General features: G+C 43.1%; 2 protein-coding genes across 3 annotated transcripts; both read right to left on the minus strand.

Moving 5' to 3' along the window:
* Nucleotides 1-71: 71 nt before the first annotated feature.
* On the minus strand, nucleotides 72-18,318 carry LOC135563055 (homeobox protein Hox-A3-like). Its single transcript, XM_065005893.1, has 4 exons — nucleotides 17,433-18,318; nucleotides 13,906-14,043; nucleotides 5,581-5,824; nucleotides 72-1,995 (listed from the first exon to the last, which is right to left on the minus strand). Exons 3-4 carry the CDS (start codon nucleotides 5,744-5,746, stop codon nucleotides 1,847-1,849), a joined length of 315 nt encoding a protein of 104 aa, XP_064861965.1. The 5' UTR covers nucleotides 5,747-5,824; nucleotides 13,906-14,043; nucleotides 17,433-18,318; the 3' UTR covers nucleotides 72-1,846.
* Nucleotides 18,319-18,592: 274 nt separating this feature from the next.
* On the minus strand, nucleotides 18,593-26,835 carry LOC115103273 (uncharacterized). 2 transcript variants are annotated; one of them, XR_010460251.1, is made up of 8 exons: nucleotides 24,901-25,091; nucleotides 24,636-24,734; nucleotides 24,345-24,405; nucleotides 23,914-24,238; nucleotides 20,196-21,987; nucleotides 20,008-20,080; nucleotides 19,150-19,897; nucleotides 18,593-19,026 (listed from the first exon to the last, which is right to left on the minus strand). XR_010460251.1 is itself a non-coding variant. In XM_029624112.2 (8 exons), exons 1-8 carry the CDS (start codon nucleotides 25,174-25,176, stop codon nucleotides 19,752-19,754), a joined length of 2,637 nt encoding a protein of 878 aa, XP_029479972.1. In that variant the 5' UTR covers nucleotides 25,177-26,835; the 3' UTR covers nucleotides 18,593-19,751. The 2 variants fall into 2 exon arrangements, 1 of the variants encoding a protein (XP_029479972.1); XM_029624112.2 differs by adding an exon at nucleotides 25,106-26,835 and having other exon boundaries at nucleotides 18,593-19,897; nucleotides 24,901-24,970.
* Between the last annotated feature and the right edge of the window lie 62 nt (nucleotides 26,836-26,897).

The following is a 26,897-nucleotide window of genomic DNA, read 5'->3' on the forward strand; positions in this document are numbered from 1 at the left end:
CTACAAATATAAATTATTTTGTGGTCTTATCTGATGGTTTCCACAACGCCTTCAAAAAGTATTGACACCTCTTTACTTATTAGACATTTTATTGTATCACATCCTGAATTTAAAATAGATTATTTTGAGAATGTTTTGACACTGGCCTACACACAATACCCCATAATGTCAAGAAAACGAAAAGCTGAAATGCCTTGAGTAAATATGTATTCAACCCAATTGTTATAGCAAGCCTAAATAGGTTCAGGAATAAGATTTTTTTAACAAGTCACATAAGTTGCATGGACTCACTATGTATGCAATAATAGTGTTTAACATTATTTTTGAATGACAACCACACATACAGATAATTGTAAGGTCCCTCAGTTGAGCAGTGAATTCCAAACACAAATTCAACGCAAAGACCAGGGAGGTTTTCCAGTGCCTCGCAAAGTAGGGAAGTTATTGGTAGAGGAGTAAAAAAATAAATTAAATAAAACATTGAACATCCCTTTGAGCATGGTGAAGTTCTTAATGACACTTTAGATGGTGTATCAATACATCCAGTCACTACAAATATACAGGCGTCCTTCCCCACTCAGTTGACGGAGAGAAAGGAAATCACACGACTGCCCTCATTTCACCATGAGGCCAGTCGTGACTATAAAACACTTAGTGTTCTACTGTCACAGCCATTAAACTCTAAAACACCAACAACGTCGTAGTTACTCCACAATACTACTCTAATTGACAGAGTGAAAAGAAAGAAGCCTGTACATAATAAAAAATATTCAAAAATATTCCTCCTGTTTGCAACAAGACACCATAACAAAGGGATTGGACACATATTTACTCAAGACATTTCAGCTTTTCATTTTTAATTAATTTGTAAAAATTTGTAAAAACATTAATTCCACTTTCACATGAAATCATATCAAAATGTTATTTGTCACATGCGCCGAATACAACGGGTGTAGAACTAACAGTGAAATGCTTACAAGCCCTTAACCAACAATGCAGTTAAGAAAATACTCAAAAGAAAAGTAAGAGATAAGAATAACAAATAATTAAAGAGCAGCAGTAAATAACAATAGCGGAGCTTTATACTGGGGGTACAGGTACAGAGTCAATGTGCGGGGGCACAGGCTAGTCGAGGTAATATGTACATGTAGAGTTTTCAAAGTGACTATGCATAGATAATAGAGTATCAGCAGCATTGATGCAGATAGTCTGGGTAGCCATTTGATTAGCTGTTCAGGAGTCTTACGGCTTGGGGGTAAAAGCTGTTGAAAAGCCTCTTGGACCTAGACTTGGCGCTCCGGTATTGCTTGCCATGTGGTAGCAGAGAGAACAATCTATGACTAGGGTGGCTGGAGTCCTTGACAATTTTTAGGGCCTTCCTCTGACACCACCTGGTATAGAGGTCCTGGCTGCATCATGTTATGGGTATACTTGTAATCGTTAAGGACTGGGGAGTTTTTCAGGATAAAACATTTACAGAATGGAGCTATGCATAGGCAAAATCCTAGAAGAAAACCTTCAGTCTGCTTTCTAACAGACACTGGAAGATGAATTCTCCTTTCAGCAGGACAATAACCTAAAACACAAGTCCAAATCTACACAGGAGTTGCTTACCAAGACAGTGAATGTTCCTGAGTGGCCGAGATAGTGTTTTGACTTAAATCTGCTTGAAAATCTATGGCAAGACTTGAAAATGGTTATCTAGCAATGATCAACAACCAATTTGAAAGAGCTTGAAGAGAATAAATGGGCAAATATTGTACAATCCAGAAGCCTGAACCAGAAAAACTCACAGCTGTAATCACTACCAAAGCTGATTCTAACATTGAATAAGGGGTATGAATATTTATTTGTGCAGCCGGGGGAGCTGTGGAGCCGGGGGAGCTGTGGAGCTGGGGGAGCAGGGGGAGCTGTGCAGCCGGGGGAGCTGTGGAGCCGGGGGAGCTGTGGAGCCGGGGGAGCTGTGGAGCCGGGGGAGCTGTGGAGCCGGGGGAGCTGTGCAGCCGGGGGATATCACATATTCATATTAAATTACTAATAATGAGTTTAAGCACAATCCTAAACATACAGTGCATTCGGAAAGTATTCAGACACCTTTACTTTTTCCACATTTTGTTACATTACAGCCATAATAAAACATGTTCCTCATCAATCTACACACAATACTCCATAATGACTAAGTGAAAACAGGTTTAGACATTTTTTCAAATGTATAATTTAAAAAAAATGATAAATTATTTACATAATTATTCAGACCCTTTGCTATGATGAGACTCGAAATTGAGCTCAGGTGCATCCTGTTTCCAATTGATTGGAGTCCACCTGTGGTAAATTCAATTAATTGGACATGATGTGGAAAGGCACACACCTGTCTATATAAAAGATCCCACAGTTGACAGTGCATGTCAGAGCAAAAACCAAGCCATGCGGTCGAAAGAATTGTCCGTAGAGCCCAGATACTTTTTGTGTTGAGGCACAGATCTAGGGAAGGGCAACAAAAAATGGCTGCAGTATTAAAGGTCTCCAAGAACACATTGGCCTCCATCATTCTTAAATGGAAGAAGCTCTCTTAGAGCTGCTCAACCAAACGGAGCAAGCAGGGGAGAAGGGCCTTGGTCAGGGAGGTGACCAAGAACCTGATGGACACTCTGACAGAGCTCCAGAGTTCCTCTGTGGAGTTGGGAGAACCTTCTAGCAGCAGCACTCCACCAATCAAGCCTGGTAGAGTGGCCAGACGGAAACCACTCCTCAGTAAAAGGCACATGACAGCCCACTTGAAGTTTTCCCAAAAGGCCCCTAAAGACTCTCAGATAATGAGAAACAAGATTCTCTGGTCTGATGAAACCAAGCTTGAACTTGAATGACAAGTGTCACATCTGGAAGAAACCTGGCAACCTCCCTATGGCAAAGCATGGTGGTGGCAGCATCATGCTGTGGGGATGTTTTTCAGTGGCAGGGACTGGGAGACTAGTCAGGATCGAGAGAAAGATGAACGGAGCAAAGTACAGAGAGATCCTTGTTGAAAACCTGCTCCAACAGGACAACGACCCTAAGCACACAGCCAAGACAACGCAGGAGTGGCTTCGGGACAAGTCTCTGAATGTCCTTGAGTGGCCCAGCCAGAGCATGGACTTGAACCCAATCAAACATCTCTGGAGAAACCTGAGTATAGATGTGCAGCGACGCTCCCCATTCAACCTGACAGAGATTCAGAGGATCTGCAGAGAAGAATGGGAGAAACACCCCAAATTCAGGTGTGCCCAGCTTGTAGTCATACCCAAGAAGACTCAAGGCTGTAATCGCTGCCTCGAAAGGTACTTCAATAAAGTACTGAGTAAAGGGTCTGAATACTTATGTAAATGTCATATTTCATTTTCTTTATTTGCAAAAATGTCAAAAAACAGTTTTTGCTTTGTTATTATGAGGTATTGTGTGTAGATTGATGAGAAGAAAAAATACATTTTATAATAAGCCTCTAACGTAACAAAATGTTTAAAAAAGTTTAATTCACATTAAGTTGCTTTCATCCCTGTGTAGTCATGGAAACAAATGTTTTTTATTTATTTGTTTTTTACAGTTGTAAATTTTGAACTGAATGTCAGATAAGCAAAGTACAGTACACAGATAAATGAACGATAAATATTTATTTCTGTAGGCGATAGTATGTGCGTCAATGGGAGGGATTTCAAGAAGCACAAGACTTGCATTCAAATCTCTTTTTCTAGTGCTGCTTCCAGTAGGAAAACACTGTTATTACTGTCTGTAGCCTAGTATTAGACAGACACAAACAAGGCCACATCAGCAAGTTAGATCAGAATCCATGTCACCAGAACTAAATTCAAAACTCATATGATTTTTCACTATGGACCGACCCTGATTTGTGATAATCTGTGGGCGTAACATTAAAGTTGAAACAAATGCAGACCATTGTGGATAAGAAATTGCACGTCTTAAAATGATTTGTCAAGTCAGCAACGGAACTTTGATAATTTCCTGAATTGTGTTGGGATTGACCCACAGCGCTGCATCTCACAACGATCACGATGTCTGCTAGATATGTCCCTTTGGAATTCCCCATGATAGGGAATGTCCTCGCTGCTTGAAAGACTCCTTTCTACTACCGCAAAATAACAGTTAACATGATTCACCTTAAAACAATGGAAGACTTGGTGATACCCTAAGATTTCACATTTTACACAGAAAGAGTGTTGCCTTTGGGAAGTTCAGATCTCATGTCTCCTGTCAAGCCGCGCTTTCAGAAATGTTAATCCCCGCAACTGTAGATATTTAGATTTGGTCAATGGAGTCCTTTATACTGTGTTCTTGGTGAAAAACAAGAAAAAAAAAGAACAGTGACACAACAATATGGCAAGAGCATCTGAAATGACTAGCTAAGACGATTAGAACCACATACAGAACCCTGCTATGTCAAATACTCAAATAAATGGAGTATTATGCAATAGCTTTTGCTTGACAGATGTGTGTTTTACCTTAGGTCTCAATGCAATGTTAGGGTTCTCCCTGTCTGTAAGACACATATTCATACCTGGCGTTTAGGTAGACCATTTGTCTTAGTCTCTCTAGTTGGTTTACCACCCTGTAGCTGGCTCAATGGCCCGTGCTTTACCAAGTTGGCACTACACCTCGTTATTTGTGACGTCCCTCTATAGGACACATTTACACCTATCTAGGTAGAGTATTTATCTTCGTCTCTCATCTAGGTAGAGTATTTATCTTCGTCTCTCATCTAGGTAGAGTATTTATCTTCGTCTCTCATCTAGGTAGAGTATTTGTCTTCGTCTCTCATCTAGGTAGAGTATTTGTCTTCGTCTCTCATCTAGGTAGAGTATTTGTCTTCGTCTCTCATCTAGGTAGAGTATTTATCTTCGCCTCTCATCTAGGTAGAGTATTTATCTTCGCCTCTCATCTAGGTAGAGTATGTGTCTTCGTCTCTCATCTAGGTAGAGTATTTGTCTTCGTCTCTCATCTAGGTAGAGTATGTGTCTTCGTCTCTCATCTAGGTAGAGTATTTGTCTTCGTCTCTCATCTAGGTAGAGTATTTGTCTTCGTCTCTCATCTAGGTAGAGTATTTGTCTTCGTCTCTCATCTAGGTAGAGTATGTGTCTTCGTCTCTCATCTAGATAGAGTATTTATCTTCGTCTCTCATCTAGGTAGAGTATGTGTCTTCGTCTCTCATCTAGGTAGAGTATTTGTCTTCGTCTCTCATCTAGGTAGAGTATTTGTCTATGTATCTTGTCTCTTCCATAGGTTTCTCTACATGTCCCTGTAGCTGGCTCTGGCTGTCCTCCAGCTCAGCCAGTGGGTGCTGCTCTCCTGTAACATGTTCTGCTGCAGGGAGTACTGGAGCTGGACACTGAAGTGACTACACACCAGAGTGCTGCTACGCAACTCCTCCTGCAGAGACAACAGCCGGCGACGGAGTGGAGCGGGACAGGTGGTCACACACACAAAGTGATACAAACACACATGTACAAACAGTCAAAAGCACACACACACAAGCATGGTAGTGGAGACTGTCAGACAGTCACAATGCTGTACAAGTAACAGGGAGGTACCTACATGTAGCACCGCAAAACACACACACCTCGTGGCTCTTGATGTCCAGCTGTCTCTGGTACCGATCCTTGGCCTCCATCTCTACAGGCCAGTGCTGTCTCTGGTACTGATCCTTGGCCTCCATCTCTACAGGCCAGCTCTGTCTCTGGTACTGATCCTTGGCCTCCATGTCTACAGGCCAGCGCTGTCTCTGGTACTGATCCTTGGCCTACATCTCTACAGGCCAGCGCTGTCTCCAGCTGCCTCACTTGACACACAGAAACAAAACATGTTCATGTAATCAGAAACGCTCCTGTTATCTGCAATATGTTATATATTTATGTCAAACATACATGTTATTGTAATTTCTCCTTGCCATATTGCACATCCTCGTATTGTATGCAATCCGTGATCCTTGATACCTATGGTATGATAATGGTATGACAATGGTAAGACATTTGATGAGGGAGAGAAGGGGAGAAGGGAGACGGAAAGACGAAGGGGAGACGGAAAGACGAAGGGGAGACGGAAAGACGAAGGGGAGAAGGGAGACGGAACGACGAAGGGGAGAAGGGAGACGGAACGACGAAGGGGAGACGGAACGACGACGGGGAGAAGGGAGACGGAAGGGAGACGGAAAGACGAAGGGGAGACGGAAAGACGAAGGGGAGAAGGGAGACGGAAAGACGAAGGGGAGAAGGGAGACGGAAAGACGAAGGGGAGAAGGGAGACGGAAAGACGAAGGGGAGAAGGGAGACGGAACGACGAAGGGGAGAAGGGAGACGGAAAGACGAAGGGGAGAAGGGAGACGGAACGACGAAGGGGAGAAGGGAGACGGAACGACGAAGGGGAGAAGGGAGACGGAAAGACGAAGGGAGACGGAACGACGAAGGGGAGAAGGGAGACGGAAAGACGAAGGGGAGAAGGGAGACGGAACGACATAGGGGAGAAGGGAGACGGAAAGACGAAGGGGAGAAGGGAGACGGAAAGACGAAGGGGAGAAGGGAGACGGAACGACGAAGGGGAGAAGGGAGACGGAAAGACGAAGGGGAGACGGAAAGACGAAGGGGAGACGGAAAGACGAAGGGGAGACGGAAAGACAAAGGGGAGACGGAAAGACGAAGGGGAGAAGGGAGACGGAAAGACGAAGGGGAGACGGAAAGACGAAGGGGAGACGGAAAGACGAAGGGGAGACGGAAAGACGAAGGGAGACGGAAAGACGAAGGGAGACGGAAAGACGAAGGGGAGAAGGGAGACGGAAAGACGAAGGGGAGACGGAACGACGACGGGGAGAAGGGAGACGGAAAGACGAAGGGGAGAAGGGAGACGGAACGACGACGGGGAGAAGGGAGACGGATAGACGATGTAGGGGAGAAGGGAGACGGAAAGACGATGTAGGGGAGAAGGGAGACGGAAAGACGATGTAGGGGAGAAGGGAGACGGAAAGACGATGTAGGGGAGAAGGGAGACGGAAAGACGAAGGGGAGACGGAAAGACGAAGGGGAGATGGAAAGACGAAGGGGAGACGGAAAGACGAAGGGGAGAAGGGAGACGGAAAGACGAAGGGGAGAAGGGAGACGGAAAGACGAAGGGGAGACGGAAAGACGAAGGGGAGACGGAAAGACGAAGGGGAGACGGAAAGACGAAGGGGAGACGGAAAGACGAAGGGGAGAAGGGAGAAGGAAAGACGAAGGGGAGAAGGGAGAAGGAAAGACGAAGGAGAGAAGCTAGACGGAAAGACGAAGGGGAGAAGGAAAGACGAAGGGGAGACGGAAAGACGAAGGGGAGAAGGGAGACGGAAAGACGAAGGGGAGAAGGGAGACGGAAAGACGAAGGGGAGAAGGGAGACGGAAAGACGAAGGGGAGAAGGGAGACGGAAAGACGAAGGGGAGAAGGGAGACGGAAAGACGAAGAGGAGAAGGGAAACGGAAAGACAAAGGAACGATGAAGGGGTTTACATCTCATTGTTGTATAAGATGAATGAGTGAGTATGATACTGTTTGTATAATTGTGTAATACGATTGTGGACTGTTTAATGAAGAAAAATACAATTCCCTTTTGATTTGAACTAAATCAGATGACCGCCACTGGGTCAGACATCCTGGGACAGCCCTTTTCTGCCATTCCGAATAAAACCCAACTTTGAGAAATTATCACCAGACCATGTTTTTCTCCATTAGGGGAAGACAAAGGTTGTAGACCAAGCTTACCTCAATTATGAGATGGCTAAAGGTTGTAGAATCTTTTAACCATACCACGTGGTTAAACTCTTAGACTATCGATACCGACAGAATAAGAACAAGTCTTTGATATTGATTACTAGTCTGCAGCTAGGAATTCGGTATCATTGAACGCGAAGAACGACAACCCCCGAAACATCCACTCTATAACGAATGTCACTTTGAACTATCCCCTCTAACCAAGACAGAGAGAGAGAGGGAGAGAGACGGACAATTCTACAAAATAAAGACTTTTAACCAATGATCAAGATGACACACTGAGCGTAAATATATATATTGATTTGCAATTGTTCCCGAATGAGTGAGTGTTCATGTGTAAGGGATTAGCATTTTAATTGTTATAATTAACTCTGTAGGGACTTCTTAGTCGACCCCTCATTGCCCCTTTGTCTAACAAGCCGCCATGCCGGTTCAGCCCACTAGGGCACTTTCTATCATTTCATGTAACCATATTTACTGTTTGTTTATGCATTTCTGTGAATTACTTAGTTAGTAATAAACAAATGATTTAAGACAATTGATGTATGGATGACTCATAGTGAAGATTGGATTTGTGCAGATAACCAACAATTTACGACGTTTGGAATGAGACTAACCTCACGTTAGTCTCATTCCAAACGTCGTAAATTGTTGGTTATCTGCACAAATCCAGTCTTGATCAGATATGAAAATATCTGAAAGGTTATATTGGGAAATTATAACTTTGTAATCTGAATACTTTCCTTGGTGCCCCAACTTCCTAGTTAATTACAGTTACATGATTATTCAATTTAATCGAGTAACAGACAGATGTAGGGGAGAAGGGACGATGTAGGGGAGAAGGGAGACGGAACGATGTAGGGGAGAAGGAACGATGTAGGGGAGAAGGAACGATGTAGGGGAGAAGGAACGATGTAGGGGAGAAGAAACGATGTAGGGGAGAAGAAACGATGTAGGGGAGAAGGAACGATGTAGGGGAGAAGGAACGATGTAAGGGAGAAGGGAGACGGAGCGATGTAGGGGAGAAGGGAGACAGATGTAGGGGAGAAGGGAGGCAGAAAGATGTAGGGGAGAAGGGCGACAGAGAGATGTAGGGGAGAAGGGAGACAGAAAGATTAGAGCGGCAGGTAGCCTAGTGCAGGTATACCCCTAGGAGTACGCGCAATGCAGTCGGGGGTATGCCAAATAAAAATGTAATTCACTTTTTTTTTTTAAAATAAATAATAATATATCGTTTTTTAAATGTTTTAATTTTTTTCTTCACATTTTTAAACAGTCCATTTATATTTTCCAATGGGGCTATACACTTGGGTGAGTTTTTTTCTTGCTTGTGTAGCCTCGTTTCACAGCCAAAAATAATATTAAAACATCTAGTGTTCAGCGAAATAACAACACAATGTCAAATACAGGTATCCTAGTCAAATAATTAACATCCAATCACATTAATCGTTAGTCTCTCGCAGAAATTCCACTAACGGTCCTTATGTAGCCAAATGTAGCTGCTGCTCATTTCATTTGCTCGAAAATCGATAAATGATTTACGGCCCGCATCCATAGAGACACATACCAACTCTACTGGTAGTACTGATACTACCAGCAGTACTACACCTGCACTGACACTGACGGACACTGACGGCTGTGAATCTGATGTAGTCAAAGTGCTAATGCCTCCTTCCCTGGGAAAGCACCGAACAACAGACAGGGACGTTGGACCATCGAAGAGGCGCAAATATGCTACATTGATTTGGGGTTCATTTATATTGGGAGTAGTGCCCTTCCTCAGCCACATATGTCCAAAAGTACTATCTCACTACTCGATGAAACCTTCACTCTTGCGCAGACATTGAAAAACAAAACATGCCAATTTGAAAAATAAGCCACGGGAGTTTTTTTGAGCGAGAATTAAGACAACTTTCGAGTAGTAAGACATGTATAAAAATAGGTACCATTAATAAGAAGGTGCTAGAAGCGTCTTATATGGTGAGCTACCGAGTGGCTAGGACAGGCAAGCCCCATACTATTGTGGAGGACTTAATTATTCCTGCTGCCGCGGATACGGCTGGGACAATGCTGGGGAAAGAGGCCCAAAAAACTATACAGACAATCCCTTCATCAAACAACACAGTTACACAAAGCATCAGTGACATGGCAGGAGATGTTTTGAAACAATTACTGATTTGCGTACAAGCCAGTGAATTCTATGCGTTACAGCTGGATGAGTCAACAGACGTGGCGGGCCTTGCACAGCTCCTGGTATATGACCGTTACGTTTATGGGGGGTCAATTAAGGAAGACTTCCTCTTCTGCCAACCACTGGAAACCAGGACAACAGGAGAGGATATTTTTCAAGTACTGGACAACTTTGTGACATCAAATGGACTTTGGTGGTCAAGATGTGCTGGTATCTGTACTGATGGCATGACAGGGAGACATAGCGGAGTGGTAACGTGCGTGCAAGCAGTTGCTCCCAACGCCACTTGGGTACACTGCAGCATCCACCGAGAGGCTCTTGCTGCCAAAGGAATGCCTGACAGCTTGAAAGACATTTTGGACCCTACAGTGAAAATGTTTTTTTGTTAAAGCAAGGCCCCTGAACTCTCGTGTATTTTCTGCACTATGCAATGATATGGGCAGCGACCATGTAATGCTTTTACAACATACAAAAGTGTGCTGGTTATCAAGGGGCAAAGTATTGACACGTTTTTTTAAATTGAGAGACGAGCTTAAAGTTCTTTACTGACCATAATTTTCACTTGTATGACTGCTTGCATGATGACGAGATTCTCACACGTCTGGGCTATTTGGGTGATCTGAATCTAGGATTACAGGGACTCTCTGCAACTATATTCAATGTGCGGGACAAAATTGAGGCTGTGATTAAGAAGTTGTAATTCTTCTCTGTCTGCATTAACAAGGACAGCACACAGGTCTTTACATCATTGTAAGATTTTTTGTGTGCAAATGAACTCAAGCTTACGGACAATGTCAAATGTGATATAGCGAAGCACCTGAGTGAGTTGGTTGCGCAATTACAAAGTTACTTTCCTGAAACTGATGACACAAACAACTGGATTGGTTATCCCTCTCATGCCCTGTCTCCAGTCAACTTACCGATATCTGAACAAGAGAGCCTCATAGAAATTGCAACAAGCGGTTCTGGGAAAACTGAATTAAATCAGACGCTTCTGCCAGATTTCTGGATTGGGCTGTGCTCAGAGTATCCTGCCTTGGCAAATCGCGCTGTTAAGACACTAATGCCCTTTGCAACCACGTACCTATGTGAGAGTGGATTCTCGGCCCTCACAAGCAGGAAAACTAAATATAGGCACAGACTATGTGTGGAAAATGATTTAAGACTGAGACTCTCCAATACAACCCAACATTGCAGAGTTATGTGCATCCTTTCAAGCACACCCTTCTCATTAACCTGTGGTGAATTATTCACAATTTTTGATGAACAAATAAAGTTTTATATGTAAGAGGATTAAATAAAGAGGTAAATGATTGATTATTATATTGTTATTATTTGTGCCCTGGTCCTATAAGAGCTCTTTGTCACTTCCCACGAGCCAAGTTGTGACAAAAACACACACTCATTCTTATATTTAATAAATGTATCATATAGTGTGTGTGTGGCAGGCTTACAATGATGTCAAAAAACAACATTTGAGAGTGCGCTGACCCTGGTGCTAGAGGGGGTACGCAGTTGGAAGTTGAACGTTTGAAGGGGTACGGGACTATAAAAAGTTTGGGTACCACTGGCCTAGTGGATAGAGCATTTGGCCAGTAACAAAATGGTTGCTGGTTCAAATACTCAGGCTGACAAGGAACTTAAACCTCATTTGCTCCAGGGGCGTCGTACTACTACGTAGACAACACTTTGTAGAATAAGGATGATAGAGTAGGTTAGGAAAGACATTGTGGCCTATGTGATAACGAACTACTTAAAACATTTTTTTTTTGTGATAGATAAATATAGCAAATGGATAGAAGAGTTCCCAACTTCCTTGGTGGACACAATTATGGTAACTAAAAAATTAGGTCAAGATATTATCCCAAGAGTTGGGTTACTAGGATCTATTTCTTTAAATAATGGATGACAGTTTAGCTAATCAGGTAGAACAAATAGAAGGCCAGAGTTAGGGACCAGAACAGGTAGATATAGAAGTTGAAGATATACTAGCAGAACACATGAGAAGACTGTTTGTTAACCAAACCCGTATGTCCAAGATTGTGTCCAACAGGTGAATTACAGGAGAAGGTGATTCACTCAATCCAACCAGGAGACTGGGTGTGGATCCAGTCCCTGAGGAGAATAGACTGGAAGCAGCCCCGTTGGGAAGGTCCATACCAGGTTCTGTTAAACCACCGCCTTTGCCATTAGAATAGCTGAGAGAGTCACTTGGGTCTACGTTACCCACTGTAAGAAGGTATGTACACATATGAGCACGGCTGATCACACACAGAGTTAGGAGAAGAACTGTTTGTGCTCCTAGAAGTGTAAGTGTGGGGTGGTACCTAGCAGACCAACTAAGGGCAGGAGAGGGTTGGCGGTTTTTGGGAAGAGTAGGGGCTCTGAGCTGCATCATAGTCTTGGTAACCTTTCTGATACATCCAGATCTACCACCTGCTGGTACTAATTATATGATGCCATTGTCTTTGATAAGAAGTAAAAGATAAACTATATAATACACTGATGAGTGTCTTACATAATAAGGAGTCAAAGAAGATCAAGATGTAGGATTTAAGGTAAACATTAAACAATTCCCTAGGAAAGCAGATAACTTCACAGGGATTGGGTTGGCCAGATTGAGGTACTCGGCCAACCCACCTCGGTTCACTTTAACTCCTGATGAGTACCTGTGTTATAAATACAAGAATGGCACAGAGAACTTAGATGATTTTAATGGCTAAAAGGTCATCGTTAATGTGACTGCCAAAGGTTTGGAAGTACAGCGCCTATAACTGATGTATGGTAGGCTTGTACCAGCAAAGGACGCATACGATAGACAAAAAGGGTGGTTAGGAACTTGCGCCCCGGGGTTATTGGTCCAACCAGTTCGAGTTAGTCATCAGATGTGACAGAGTCTGGAGACGCCGTGGAGAAAGTTCTGCTGCCTGCAACATCCTCCAGCATGACCGGTTTGGCGGTGGGTCAGTCATGGTGTGGGGTGGCATTTCTTTGGGGGGGCCGCACAGCCCTCCATGTGCTTGCCAGAGGTAGCCTGACTGCCATTAGGTACCGAGATGAGATCCTCAGACCCCTTGTGAGACCATATGCTAGTGCGGTTGGCCCTGGGTTCCTCCTAATGCAAGACAATGCTAGACCTCATGTGGCTGGAGTGTGTCAGCAGTTCCTGCAAGAGGAAGGCATTGCTGCTATAGACTGGCCTGCCCATACCCCAGACCTGAATCCAATTGAGCACATCTGGGACATCATGTCTCGCTCCATCCACCAAGCCACGTTGCACCACAGACTGTCCAGGAGTTAGCGGATGCTTTAGTCCAGGTCTGGGAGGAGATCCCTCAGGAGACCATCCGCCACCTCATCAGGAGCATGCCCAGGCGTTGTAGGGAGGTCATACAGGCACGTGGAGGCCACACACACTACTGAGCCTCATTTTGACTTGTTTTAAGGACATTACATCAAAGTTGGATCAGCCTGTAGTGTAGTTTTCCACTTTAGTTTTGAGTGTGACTCCAAAATCAGACCTCCATGGGTTGATAAATTTGATTTCCATTGATCATTTTTGTGTGATTTTGTTGTCAGCACATTCAACTATGTAAAGAAAAAGTATTTAATAAGAATATTTCATTCATTCAGATCTAGGATGTGTTATTTTAGTGTTCCCGTAATTCTTTTGAGCAGTGTATATAAAAAAATCTATCTTTCTGGAGCTTCTTAAATTCTGTTTGGTGCCTAATGTTTTTAAAGTTGGGAAATGTTGGTATCGTGACAAAACTAAATAGAACAATACAACATTTTCAGAATTTCAGGGCAACGGTATGTGTAGAAGTTCAGGCCTCAACCTCGGCCTCCAAGCCCAGGATCTGAGCAGAGAAACCATTTAGCATCCCCACCTAGTGAACGTCAACGATCTTCACATTCATGGTTGTTCTCACTAAGTACCTTGGTCTTGGAGCTGCCCAGTTCAATCTGGGCCACCACCAGGTCCCTAATGAGCTGTCTGTTCTCCAGGGAGTCGTTCTCTTGACGCAGGCAACCCAGCTTCTCCCTGAGGAGGGGGCAACCTCCATCTCCACAGCCCTGGATGAGGTAGACAGGTGAAAAACTGGCATACATTTAAGAGATGCCATCAGCGACAAAATGGCAATGCATATATAAGACACATATACAAACACACAGAAGCAATGAACACCTAAATAAATCACACACAAACCCAACACACACACAAATCTAAGAAACACACTCATCTCACACATAATGGCTGGTTATACGATGCACCGGCAGGACAGAACAGCGGCGTCTAGAAAGACAAGAGGCGGCGGTCTATGTATTTTTGTAAACAACAGCTGGGGCTAAATATCTAAGGAAGTCTTGAGCCATTGCTCGCCTGAGGTTGAGTTTCTCATGATAAGCTGCAGACCACATTACCTACCGAGAGAGTTCTCACCTATGTTCTTTGTAGCTGTTTTCATACCACCACAGTCAGAGGCTGGCACTAAGATGGCATTGAATGAGCTGTATTCCGCCAGAAGCAAACAAGAAAACACTCACCCAGAGGCGGCACTCCTAGTCGGGGACTTTATTGCAGGGAAACTTAAATCAGTTTTACCTCATTTCTATCAACATGTTAAATGTGCAACCTGAGAGAAAATAACTCTGGACCACCTATATTCAACACACAGAGATGCATACAAAGCTCTCCCTCACCCTCCATTTGGCAAATCTGACCATATTTCTATCCTCCCGATTCCTGCTTACAAGCAAAAATTAAAGCAGGAAGCACCAGTGACTAGATAAATCAAAAAGTGGTCAGATTAAGCAGATGCTAAGCTACAGGACTGCTTTGCTTGCACAGATTGGAATATGTTCCGTGATTCCTCCGATGGCATTGAGGAGTACACCACATCTGTCATTGGCTTCATCAATAAGTGCATTGATGACATCGTCCCCACAGTGATCGTACATACCCCAACCAAAAACCATGGATTACAGGCAGCATCCACACTGAGCTAAAGGCTAGAGACTTCAACCCAGAAGCTTATAAGAAATCCCGCTATGCCCTCCGACGAACCATCAAACAGGCAAAGCGTCAATACAGGACTAAGATCGAGTCGTACTACACCGGCTCTGACTCTCTTTGGATGTGGCAGAGCCTGCAAAACATTACGGACTACAAAGGGAAGCACAGCCGAGAGCTGCCCAGTGACACAAGCCGACCGGACGAGCTAAACCAGTTCTATGCTCGCTTTGAGGAAAATAACACTGAAACATGCATGAGAGCACCAGCTGTACCGGAAGACTGTGTGATCATGCTCTCCGCAGCCGATGTGAATAAGACCTTTAGACAGGTCAACACTCACAAGACCGCAGGGCCAAACGGATTACCAGAATGTGTACTGCCAGCATGCACTGACCAACTAGCAAGTGTCTTCACTGACATTTTCAACCTCTCCCTGTCCGAGTCTGTAATGCCAACATGTTTTAAGCAGACCACCTTAGTGCCTGCGCCCAAGAACACTAAGGTAACCTGCCTAGACCCGTAGCACTCACGTCTGTAGCCATGAAGTGCTTTGAAAGGCTGGTTATGGCTCACATCAACACCATCATCCCAGAAACCCTAGACCCAGTTAATTTGCATAATGCCCTAACAGATTCACAGATGGTGCAGTCTCTATTGCACCTATGTGAGAATGCTATTTATTGACTACAGCTCAGCGTTCAACCATAGTGCCCTCAAAGCTCATCAATAAGCTAAGGACCCTGGGACTAAACACCTCCCTCCGCAACTGGATCCTGGACTTCCTGATGGGCCGCCCGCAGGTGGTAAGGTTAGGTAACAACACCTCTGCCAAGCTGATCCTCAACACAGGGGCGTCTGCTCAGCCCCCTCCTGTACTCCCTATTCACTCATGACTGCACGGCCAGGCACGACTCCAACACTATCATAACATTTGCAGATTACAACAGTGGTAGGCCTGATTACCGACAACAATGAGACAGCCTATAGGGAGGAGGTCAGAGACCTGGCCGTGTGGTGCAAGGACAACAACCTCTCCCTCAAAGTGATCAAGACAAGGAGATGATTGTGGACTAGAGGAAAAAGAGGACCGAGCACGCCCCCATTCTCATCGACCGGGGCTGCAGTGGAGCAGGTTGAGAGCTTCAAGTTCCTTGGTGTCCACATCACCAACAAACAAACATGGTCCAAGCACACCAAGACAGTCGTGAAGCGGGCACAACAAAACCTATTCCCTCTCAGGAAACTGAAAAGATTTGGCTTGGGTCCTCAGATCCTCCAAATGTTCTTCAGCTGCACCATCGAGAGCATTTTGACTGGTTGCATCACTGCCTGGTATGGAAATTGCTCGGCCTCTGACCACAAGGCACTACAGAGGGTAGTGCGAACGGCCCAGTACATCACTGGGGCCAAGCTTCCTACCATCCAGGACCACTATACCAGGCGGTGTCAGAGGAAGGCCCTGAAAATTGTCAGACTCCAGCCACTCTAGTCATAGACTGTTTCACTGCTACCACACGGCAAGTGGTACCAGAATGCCAAGTCTAGGTTCAAGAGGCTTCTAAACAGCTTCTACCCCCAAGTCATATGACTCCTGAACAGCTAGTCAAATGGCTACCCAGACTATTCACATTGCCCCCCCCCCTACATCACTGCCACTCTCTGTTGTCATCTATGCATAGTCACTTTAATTAACTCTACCTAGATCTACATACTACCTCAACTAACCGGTGCCCCCGCACATTGACTGTGTACCAGCACCCCCCTGTATATATTGCTATTTTTTACTGCTCCTCTTTAAATAGTTGTTACTTTTATCTCTTACTCTTATCCGTATTTTTTTAAACTGCACTGTCGGTTAGGGGCTCATAGGTAAGCATTTCAATGTTGTATTCGGCACATGTGACTAATACAATTTGAATTGATGTTATACAAACAGACAAAGTCATGGACAAGATACACACTAGTGCACAAATAACCACACACATTCACAAAGATAAACAGTTACAGACACTGTCCACCACAAAAACGGGATGGTTCTCTCCATTGACTTATACAATATAACCTTTGGTGATCTCTCTCACCCTGGACTCAGTACTAGGTAGGCTGAGGGATCTCTCCAGAATTGGGTTGCCAGGTGGGGTTGTTCCCCAATGCTGGAAAGTTTGTGAACCCCTGCTCTAGGGTCAGACGACCTGGCAACCCACACGTTGTACTCTGCTCAGATCACTCACTGTGACTTATGTCCTGATTGACTAGGAGGATGGGGAAGAGAGATGTCAAAGTGAGGGCCACACATTTCGGACATTCAGAGGACCGAACCGTCTGTTAATGTTAGTCAATTAGGATAGCTATGTGGGTGATGAAATGGCATTTGTCTGGCTTTGGCCAACCTGACCTGCACCAGTAACCATGTCGATTGACAATTATAAGCTAAGTTAGCGTTGCTTACCATAATTGTTCTCCCAAACTTTTCAAACTTATCTCCGTCAATCACAATTGATTCCTTAAAGTGGCCACATCTACAATATCCTCATCGTTGTTAAACATTGGTGGCTGCTAACGTTAGCCTGCTTACATCAATCAACAGGTTGCTAGGGTTTATGTTAGTTAGCTAACTGAAGCTATAGCAACTATGATACTCTGGAAAACATGTGGTGCTCTTTTTTACCGCTTGACAGTTCCCTGATTCGCTCACTTCCAAATTAAAAACAACACAACTCTACACGCTCCAACATCACCTCATCCGATTGGACGAGAGGGAACTGTCTAAAAAGTGATTGGTTGTACAAAGAGGTCGTGAACTGCAAATGCCACGAATGGTGTCACGATTAGACCTCCCAATTGAAAACATTGCCAGAGATTTCTAATGTATCACTTGTTCTTAAATATGCAGAATGACCAAATAATATAATGCATGGAGATGAAGTCACTGGGTCATACCTTTTGATTCATGTAGTTGACAACATATCATTTTAAATTCCCTTCAAAATGAGATTGATCTCAGACATTTGATGAGAGAACAAACTTCTTACAGCAGCATTTTCATAAAGAAATACAATTACTTTGAAGGTAATTTAAGAGAGAAGAAACGCCATAAGGGGATAGTATCTACAAGTGAGACATTAAATTGTGTCCCAATATGCCACCATTTGAGTGCCAGATTCGACATACCTATATTTATATCACAAGTGGCTTCATCTGTTAGACATTTAATATACAGATTCCGTGGAACCGACTACTTGGACTATTCGATCAACTCTTGAATATGGATCAAGTGCATTAAACATGATAGATAGGTGTGTTACACTCTGCTAAGAGCTAACACACATCTCCTGATTTACCTTAACGCCCATTGAGACTTCGTGCTCCAGCCTCATGACTCCCACTGGACTCTGATCAACAAGGCACATTCTGATGGGAAGCAGGCTTTAGAGTGTGTTTATATGATAGATGTAGCTACTGTACATTAGCCAATGGGTGGATAGAAGACTGCACCATCAGTAATAGTGACCTTTGGGCGTCTGTGTAACATTTGAGAAATCAATACTGTTTTATCATCTGTTACAACCAACTTAATGAATGTGTGATTAAAGCCAGGATCACAGTATATAATGGAAAGCCTATTTATTTATGGTCAGATTGCCTCATGGTTTGCGATGGTGTATTACTCATAGCAAAAATTATTGTCAGACCATTCGTGTCAAACATGAACCTGACTGCCAGGGACTTTATCAATATTTGAGTCCAAAGGGGAGAATAGATTAGAACAGGATTTACAGACTTGGCAGCCAGACCTATACAGTCCGTTTTGAACTCAACCGCTGGATTAAGACTCAAAGAATGTCTTTGAATGCCCATTAATTATCTTCTTTGTCGATCTCTCCACTCTACTTTACTTTAAAAATATATACATTTCACTAAAGGACTCGTGAATGCATGAAGTGGCAGTTTATTATTGAAGGAAGTGAATATACACTTCATGGGCATCTCCTTCCTCATTGGCGAGCAGGAGGCAAGTTCCTCCTCTGGTGGTGGTGTAGACACTATGAACAAGAGGATGTGGTGTTTAAAAAACCAGATTATAACCAATACTGATCAAGCACAACACTAACTGCATGCTTTATGTCTCCCTCTGGATGGTCGGAAGGGGAGTGAGATCCACTTACATTTTTGTTGAGATATTTCTTTGGAAGCTTCGTGAATGAGATTAATAGGTGAAAGAAGAGTTTTGAAATTAGTTTTGAAAGAGTTGAAAGGACTGGTTGACAAAAAAGTAACAATTATTGGGCCTCTTCTTCCTTGTTGGGGAGTAGGAGGCAAGATGGTCCTCTGATGTAGTTGCAAAACCCGTGTAGAAGACTGACAACAGCAAATCCCACTGGGCACAGATGTCAGTTCAACATCTAGTTTTGATTTACATTTGGTCGAGTTGTCAACTAACGTCACTTCAACGTTAAAAAAAAATCACCATGTCATTGGATTCAGATTAAAAATTGGGTGAAAAAAAGACGAAATGCCCTGGTTCATGACTTGTTGTAAATCCTATCAGTTCATCGTGTAGATTTTTTAGGGTGTTGAAATGATGTGGAAGCGATGTTGATTAAACCATTTTTTGCCCAGTGGAATGTCAGTAGGACTGAGTTGAAATGATTGGCTATGGCAGTGAAAATGAACACTTCTTGAGCCTCTCCTTCCTCGTTGTGGAGTAGGTGGCGAGATGGTCCTCTGGTTGTGTTGCCAAATAACCAAAAGGACATTTCTACTGACGCTAGCTGTTTTCATGCCTAGACTTGGCAGAGTATACCCGGATTAAAAAGAATGGGTTATTTGGCCTTTCCTTCCTCTGTGAGGAGCAGGAAGCCAGATCTTCCTCTTGTCGTTGTGCATTCTCTGGTGTTGGAGTAGTGCAGAATACTGTGAAAAAAGAATGTGGCGTTAGAAAATGGATAACAGAAAACATTGATCATGCACAGTACTACCTGTATGCTTTTGAAAGCAAAGATAGTCATCTATTAGATACATACTACGATAGTTGACATCAGCAGGATCCTTGGTGGTCTCAAGGGGAGCGATATCCCCTTGGTTGACTTTCTTGCTCTGATGGTTTAAACAAGCTTAACATTTATTTTTTGATTGCAGTCAAAATACCAATACATTTACTGTCCAAGTTGATCTCAATGCCTTGCCCAAAATAATGAAGACTGGGTTTTACCTTTATGAGACTGATCTTTGGGAGCTTAGGAAATGAGAATGTCAAGCTCTTGATTTTGTTTGTTGGTTTGGTCACCAAAGATCTGTTGCACTCACGGTTGATCGGGTGGACAGATGGGGTTGAATCAGTGGGCAGTGGTGCTGTGTTGCTACAAAGCCTTCCATCAATGTTCTCTCCGGGGGGAGACATATCCATTTCACTGGCTGTCTCAACCACCTGTCTTGTGATCGTAAAGACATCTATGATCACACGGCAAATCATTGACAGAGGGTTGCAGCACCCTGGGCTAACTTCAGAACTCATCACCTGAGAGGGAGTGACTGGTCGGATGTTCTGACATGACCTGGCAACCTCAACCACTACAGATGGAGGGAGGAGGGCAGTGAGCAGCTGCTCCAAAAGGGTCTTTATAGATCTCTCGGTGATAGTATATGCTATCTCCAGCAAACCGTTCCTTGAGATCTCCCTTTGGAGTTCCCCTGTCATGCTGGACTTCGGCAGAGCAGATTCTGATTTTGACCTGCCAGACACAGATTGTGCTGTAAGTGTGCTGTTCACCATCAAAAGTTTTCGCAGCTGGTCGACTAACTTGTCAGTGTGAGGACGAAGAATATCAGAGGAGAGGAGGATGTCCAGGCTCTTCTCTGCTGACGCTGCATCCTCACGGCTGAGCACCATCCTCTCCATTAACTCCGACACAGCCTTTTTTGCATAACTTAATCCCTCTGCGTCTGACCAAGTTGCAGGGCTCTTTCTGCCACTTTCAGCCACTCTTGTCTCTGAGGAGACAGGGGTGTCCAGTCCACCTCCCTGGTGGTGCAGACTCTGCTCTGGCGTTTCTGGGGTAGTGATAATGCTTCTACCCCTGTCACTTCCAGAAGTGGTCAAAGTAGCAACAGTCTTCTGGACATTGTCCATGCTGAAAGTGGTGCTGGTTGAAGAAGTTGTCCTGGAACAAACCTTAGACAAGCCTTCATCAACACGTTCTTCCTGCACCATACTTTCTGGTGTTAACTTTGATGGGACCTTGCCGTATAGTTCCACTGAATCCTCTGTATGAGGCATGGATCCAACGTGGAAGAGCATTCCCCCGATGGAGGGAAGTAGAGAATCATCAGATTCCGACTGAAGAACTTCACTGACCTCTGTGATCTCCTCCCTAGCGGGTTCAGAAACTGTACTAGATCCAGCTTTCTCTGCTGCCTCTTGCTCTGTACCCTCGTCAGATGATGCTGGCAGCTCAACAACTAGCCTGTGCTCTTGTTGTGCACTCTCGCTGCTCTGTTTGATCCCCTTGGAGATACTCCTCATTTTTGCTGACAAAACACGAACAAAGCTGTTAAAACAACGTTTCAACGGTCTACTTCCTTCCTTGTTGCCATCCCTGTCTCCCTCTGCTGACGAGGTGATCAAAGGAACTCCTTGGCCCTCCACCGCTGCCAACCCATCTTTGCTATAGAGCTTGGCAGATCCCACTATAGTAAGTAATTGTGATCCCGAGCAGGTTTGTTGGAGAGCCCTGGAGAGGGCGGCATTGATCTGCTGCACTACCGCCTTTACAATGGCTCTAGCTTGCCTGTCAGAGACACTCTGGAATAGCTGTTGCTCTAGCTGGTTAGCTGCCGAGTAGATGTCCTGCAACACTTCAATCACTCTTTCATGGACGTCTGTGTATATCATATCCTGAGTGATACCAAAAAGCTCCTCCAGAGGGTCCATCGGGATTTGGAGGCTCACTTGTGTGCCTGAGCTGTGTGCAACCTGATCATGTGCCTCAGTGGAGGTAAGGGATCTGTAATAGAGAATGAAGGACACCGTTTGGAACATACAAAGAGTTTCATTCCACTCATGACTCCATTCTATGCACACAAAAAATATGATCTGTTTCTCTGAATTGCCTTGTGAAAGCCTAAGACTGTAAGATTGTATTTTATAATTTGTTGGCAATAGAAAAAGCTTTGAAATGATGCCCACCTGACCCAGATTGTATTTTATAATTTGTTGGCAATAGAAAAAGCTTTGAAATGATGCCCACCTGACCCAGATTGTATTTTATAATTTGTTGGCAAATAGAAAAAGCTTTGAAATTATGCCCACCTGACCCAGATTGTATTTTATAATTTGTTGGCAATAGAAAAAGCTTTGAAATGATGCCCACCTGACCCAGATTGTATTTTATAATTTGTTGGCAGAAAAATTGTATGCCCACCTGACCCAGATTTATAATTTGTTGGCAAATAGAAAAAGCTTTGAAATGATGCCCACCTGACCCAGATTGTATTTTATAATTTGTTGGCAAATAGAAAAAGCTTTGAAATGATGCCCACCTGACCCAGATTGTATTTTATAATTTGTTGGCAAATAGAAAAAGCTTTGAAATGATGCCCACCTGACCCAGATTGTATTTTATAATTTGTTGGCAAATAGAAAAAGCTTTGAAATGATGCCCACCTGACCCAGATTGTATTTTATAATTTGTTGGCAAATAGAAAAAGCTTTGAAATTATGCCCACCTGACCCAGATTGTATTTTATAATTTGTTGGCAAATAGAAAAAGCTTTGAAATGATGCCCACCTGACCCAGATTGTATTTTATAATTTGTTGGCAAATTAGATTGTATTTTATAATTTGTTGGCAAATAGAAAAAGCTTTGAAATGATGCCCACCTGACCCAGATTGTATTTTATAATTTGTTGGCAAATAGAAAGAAAAAGCAGATTGTATTTTATAATTTTTGAAATTATGCCCACCTGACCCAGATTGTATTTTATAATTTGTTGGCAAATAGAAAAAGCTTTGAAATGATGCCCACCTGACCCAGATTGTATTTTATAATTTGTTGGCAAATAGAAAAAGCTTTGAAATGATGCCCACCTGACCCAGATTGTGATTTATAATGAACGGTTCTTAGGATTGCGTAAACAACAACAGTAATTGTGTTCCAAACAAAACATCTACAAGTGTGCTTGGTCTAATTCTTCAAAGGCACAGCTAGGAGATTTTAAAAAGGCACCTTATAGTTGAAGACTCTTGAGTCATAAAAGTGCATGGAAATTACTAAGGAACTGTTCACACTTTGGAGAGGTGTGTGGCCACTTGGAAACACCTCTCACTCGAACCTTTGTAAAAAAAAATGGTCTTATGTTGCACCAAGCCCAAATGTTTCAAGGATATTCATATTATGTTACTGAATGTATCCAGAGTGTTTTCAGATATCTTTATCAACAAATGCAGCAAAAAGTTGCCGACAGTAAATTTCAAATGTGCATAATATCAACAGTGTAATGTTTGGATTCAGTCTTGTCAGGTGAACTGTTGTGTCCTCACCTTTAGTCTAATAATTTCCCCATAATCTCCAAATTGCTACCATGGATATGCATATACTTTCCATATTTCTTCTGTTAGAAACATTTTCATTTAGGCCTATCCATATAGGTCAATTCCCATGAGTGTAAGGGGTTAAACAATGGATATATAGCGTTTAGCAAAGAAACTCATCTTAAAGCTAAAGTATATTAATTCAAATTCTGAGAATAGTACTATTAATATTAAAAAAGTAATCATTTGCACACAAAGGTGAAAAATGTGTGAATATTGCATTTTGCAACAAAACTCTATCAGATAAGTGATGTCATAGACCACCTGTTTAGGACATTTTTTCAACTCTTACAAGAATGAGAATGGAATGAATAACATAGTCAAACGAAATGAACATACAATCTTGACTGGTACGGGGTGGGCGACCGTACACTACTGCAATACGTCTTCAAGCTTCCACTCCTCTCCGGAATTGGGCTGCTTTCAAAGGGAACTGTTCTTGACAGAGAGCGACAATCCATAGTGTCCTTGTCCAGCACTCTGTCGTTCTCCTGAAGAATACTGGAGAAGGAAATCCGGTTCAGGGTGAATGAAGATAAGTCGATATCTAGCACCTTGACCTCCACCTCATCACATGTATCCACCCTCAGGGCCCCTTGGTACTGCAGCTGCTCTAGGCTCTCCCCTGAGTTGTTATCCGTGTTGACTGTAGATGTAAGTGACACTAGAGGAAAGGAGATCAAATGTCTGACACTTATCTTACACATTGGACATTGCTGGTGTTATCATAGTGATACAATAAAGTAATCAAGTAAAGATTAAACACTGACCTGAGTCAAAGCTTGGAATACATCCAAGTGAACACCCAACAGAGGACGAACCTAGGTTTCCCTGTTTCGAGACAATTGTAAACCGTGTCAAATATACTAATATAGGCAATGCAGCATTCATAACATTTGATAGCACATTGAGTTCATGAAGTAGACGATGAAATGCAGCCATTACACTGGGTAAAAGAGCAAGAGCTAATAACGTTTGACGAGAGTGCCCTTGGCTTTTGAAGGCATGTTGGCAGGTTATTTGTGAGAAATGGACCGACAGTAACAATAGATGATTGCTACCTTTAGTCTCTTTCTCTGACTTTCAGTTGCTTCCACTTGTTCACCATTTTCTTGTGTTTGACTGTCCATCACTTGATCCAAAGAGCTAAGCATCTCATTCTGTGAGCATAAAAATCTATTGATTAATAGCTTGCTAGGCTAAAGGTACTAGATAACCTATTGTAGATTAGATTGCTATCATGTTTTATGCTTTTAACTAGACCCAGCAGATTAGAAGACATTTATGCTCAAGATTTCTTCAACAATTTCAATATAAATTTTTCACCGTGTGTTCCATTGCTCCAGGGAAGGACACATCTGTCATGGGCAGGACAGCAGGCTCAGGTGACGGGTCCCTGTAGGCCACAGCACGTCTGAGTTAACCATTGAGATTTGGTTGTTGAGTCTATTTAGTGGTCGTAAGTGGTTGTTGAGCACCTATATAGATCCATTTTTAGATATGTCAGTCTGTCTGCTTTAAAAATAGCTACCTGGACTTCTCAGGGGATGCCTCGGACTCCTCGGGACCAGTTCCCTCGATCTTCACAATGTAGTCAGACATTTTTAGGATGAAGTTGTCTGAAGATAAACATATATCTTATTCCCACAACTCAATTAAATGAATGTGTTTTCAGGTTTTAAAGGGGAAATCAGCAGTTGTTTAGCAAAAAAAAGCTGAGGGATGGGGCTGGAGACATGTAACCGCTCTCAAATTCATAGACAGAGATATGGATGCAAGGACTGACCGTCCATTATATCACAATTATAGTTGGAACCATGTTTTGAGGGTATATAGTGTTTTTTTACATTTACTTTGTTTACACACATTGGAGTTAAACAAGCTTATATTTTGGAGTCTAATGGGATATGACAATTGAACTAAGCTCATGAGGCATTTAAACGTTTTTTTTCAAGAATCAAATGGGTACATATTAATAAGTCCGGAAATGGATGTAGGGCCTAGCAACTGCTCTAACTTTGTTAATTCGTTTAGCTATATAACTTGTAAATAACAAAATAAAAAATAAATGTACCTCAAAACCGTTATGTCGGTGTGACTTACAAAGTTGAGATGAGACAGATGACAATTTTAGTTGAACAAGACTAGTGGCATCCAGTGAAAGTGATGAAATACATGTTGGTGACATATAGTGGTTTATGAGAGAATTACAGGAGGGGGCGTTTAACCCCAAACCACCCTGCAGCCTAGTCCCACCACCACGTAAACTAATAAGCATTATTTTTCTTTGACATCCTTATGGGTGTTAAATCCTCAGTGCCCTGTTAGCAACTCGTTTATAAAACATCTAGAAAACTCAGGCGTAGGTTCAAATTCCTTACTGAAGGGGCAGAGAAACATTTCCGTGTCCGTTTAACATTACATAGAAACCTACGGCAGCATTTCCTTTTCCTAGCCTCAGCCACAGGCTTCCGTCTCCTGAGTGAAGCCTGGAGCCGAGGCTGGCAACGCATTGACGGGTCATCTGCTAGACAAGTCGCAGTGGTCTACAATCAACATACATGTACCTCGTGGATTAGTCTACATTAGCATCTGTGACAGACTTGACCTCACGAAGTCTGAGCGGGTGTCCTTTCCTAGCTGATGGTAGTTAGGCCTGAAACTGACTGACTCCTTGATGAAGAACTGACCCAAGAAATCCTGTCACGCTCAAATTCAAGTGACGTATTTCTAGACCAGATTACGTCATAGGCGAAAGAATTAAACAAAGCACCCGACAATAGGCTACATTTATTATATAGTATACCATCTTGCCTTGTGTCTTCGGACATATGCCGCGTTCAAAACAACTCTGAAGGCGAAAATCTCAGACTTCAGCCCGTTCAAGACCAATGGGAACTTGAACATAACGAGCTCCACACTGGGAACAATCGGAATTCCAAGTCGGAAACTCTGGCATCTTTCTAGATCTCCAACCTGAAGATCACCGTCGTCATGATTTGACCTCATCCCCCCGAGTTTCCAGTTGTCTTCAGGGTGGACACATTCATCTTTGGAATAAAACGTATACATATACACTACCCTTGTATCATGTCAATGATGATCGCCAGAGATGACCACGTGACCATAATGACACAGCTGAGATGTAAGCCAACTACTGGAGTGAAATAAACACCAAGAATGATTATTTCTGTGACCTGAATTAATTCTATACACTGTCTTACTTCATGGAAATGTAACATGCCATATATTTACTTCAAAAAACAAGATGACATACTGGAATCAAAACAAAAGTGCCAATGTGAAGAAAATAAATAAATAAT

The sequence above is a fragment of the Oncorhynchus nerka genome, linkage group LG20, assembly GCF_034236695.1.
Source record: "Oncorhynchus nerka isolate Pitt River linkage group LG20, Oner_Uvic_2.0, whole genome shotgun sequence".
Lineage (NCBI taxonomy): Eukaryota > Metazoa > Chordata > Actinopteri > Salmoniformes > Salmonidae > Oncorhynchus > Oncorhynchus nerka.

What these genes read in the sequence shown, in the direction of transcription:
- LOC135563055 (XM_065005893.1), bottom strand. Translation starts at nt 5,746, where the DNA reads ATGGAGGCCAAGGATCAGTACCAGAGACAGAGCTGGCCTGTAGAGATG. An exon ending in TGTGTTTTGCGGTGCTACAT is followed by an intron (nt 1,996 to 5,580) that starts GTAGGTACCTCC and finishes CCGGCTGCACAG; the next exon opens with CTCCCCCGGCTCCACAGCTC.
- LOC115103273 (XM_029624112.2), bottom strand. Translation starts at nt 25,176, where the DNA reads ATGTCTGACTACATTGTGAAGATCGAGGGAACTGGTCCCGAGGAGTCC. An exon ending in GCATCCCCTGAGAAGTCCAG is followed by an intron (nt 24,971 to 25,105) that starts GTAGCTATTTTT and finishes TGTGGCCTACAG; the next exon opens with GGACCCGTCACCTGAGCCTG. An exon ending in TGCTGATGTCAACTATCGTA is followed by an intron (nt 19,898 to 20,007) that starts GTATGTATCTAA and finishes CTTTTTTCACAG; the next exon opens with TATTCTGCACTACTCCAACA.